The sequence below is a fragment of the Tigriopus californicus genome, unplaced genomic scaffold, assembly GCF_007210705.1.
Source record: "Tigriopus californicus strain San Diego unplaced genomic scaffold, Tcal_SD_v2.1 Contig206, whole genome shotgun sequence".
Lineage (NCBI taxonomy): Eukaryota > Metazoa > Arthropoda > Copepoda > Harpacticoida > Harpacticidae > Tigriopus > Tigriopus californicus.
The window spans coordinates 1-729 of record NW_026738648.1 but is presented as its reverse complement, the minus strand read 5'-3'; the positions used below and the strand labels follow the sequence as shown (position 1 = coordinate 729).

General features: G+C 41.6%; 1 protein-coding gene across 1 annotated transcript in view; it reads right to left on the bottom strand.

The window, feature by feature from the left end:
• LOC131892546 (putative uncharacterized protein DDB_G0274435) overlaps positions 1-293 on the bottom strand; it is a 1,228-nt gene extending 935 nt beyond the window's left edge. The window contains exon 1 of the mRNA XM_059242351.1: positions 152-293. Within this exon, the coding sequence (XP_059098334.1) occupies positions 152-191 (40 nt within the window). The 5' untranslated portion in view covers positions 192-293. The remainder of the gene's footprint in view (positions 1-151) is intronic.
• Positions 294-729: the final 436 nt, after the last annotated feature.

Here is a 729-nt window from a genome sequence, read left to right as displayed (position 1 = left end):
TGAAGCAATTGTGAATTACGATTGATTTCAATGCAGCAATGCAGTCATTGATTTTTCCCCAATTTTGGCTCCGAAATCGATACCCAGCCAACACGACAGCGACCACCGAGAGGCCATCCATCATCACAATTAGCTAACAATGAGGTCTTACCTGTCAAAAGCGATGCGAGAATGAATGCTTCTTTCAACATTCTGTCTACAACTACAACCTCAGCTGATTTCTGTTGGCCAGTTTGTCAGTTTGAGTGAGATAAAATAACCTGTGTTGGTTACCTGCTTCTACACATGTCCTTGGCTCTTGGATTTGACCAATCCAATGGACAGTTGAGTTTCGGTCACGTCGAGATGAGATTGAAATTGGACAATATGCCCTGGCGTCACGACTGCAAAAGCACCAATACTACTACTACTACTACTACTACTACTACTACCACCTGCTGTACGGCCAAGGCGGATTTATCATCACAAAAGTTGATACGAAATATACCCTAGACAAAAATCGAATTCTGAAATTCATTGGAATTTTTTATTCAACCATCACCTCAAAAGCATTTTTGCTCTTTTTTCCCTCGCCTTCTCGACACTTTTCTTGCCCATTTTTATCACCTTTTCATTCGAGACCTACTAATTGCCCATGGAGGTTATGATAAATCATAAACCAGTCACACTTTGAGGCTAACCCGGAAGCACAGACTGCAACATATCCACACGTTTCAAACTCCTGTAGAT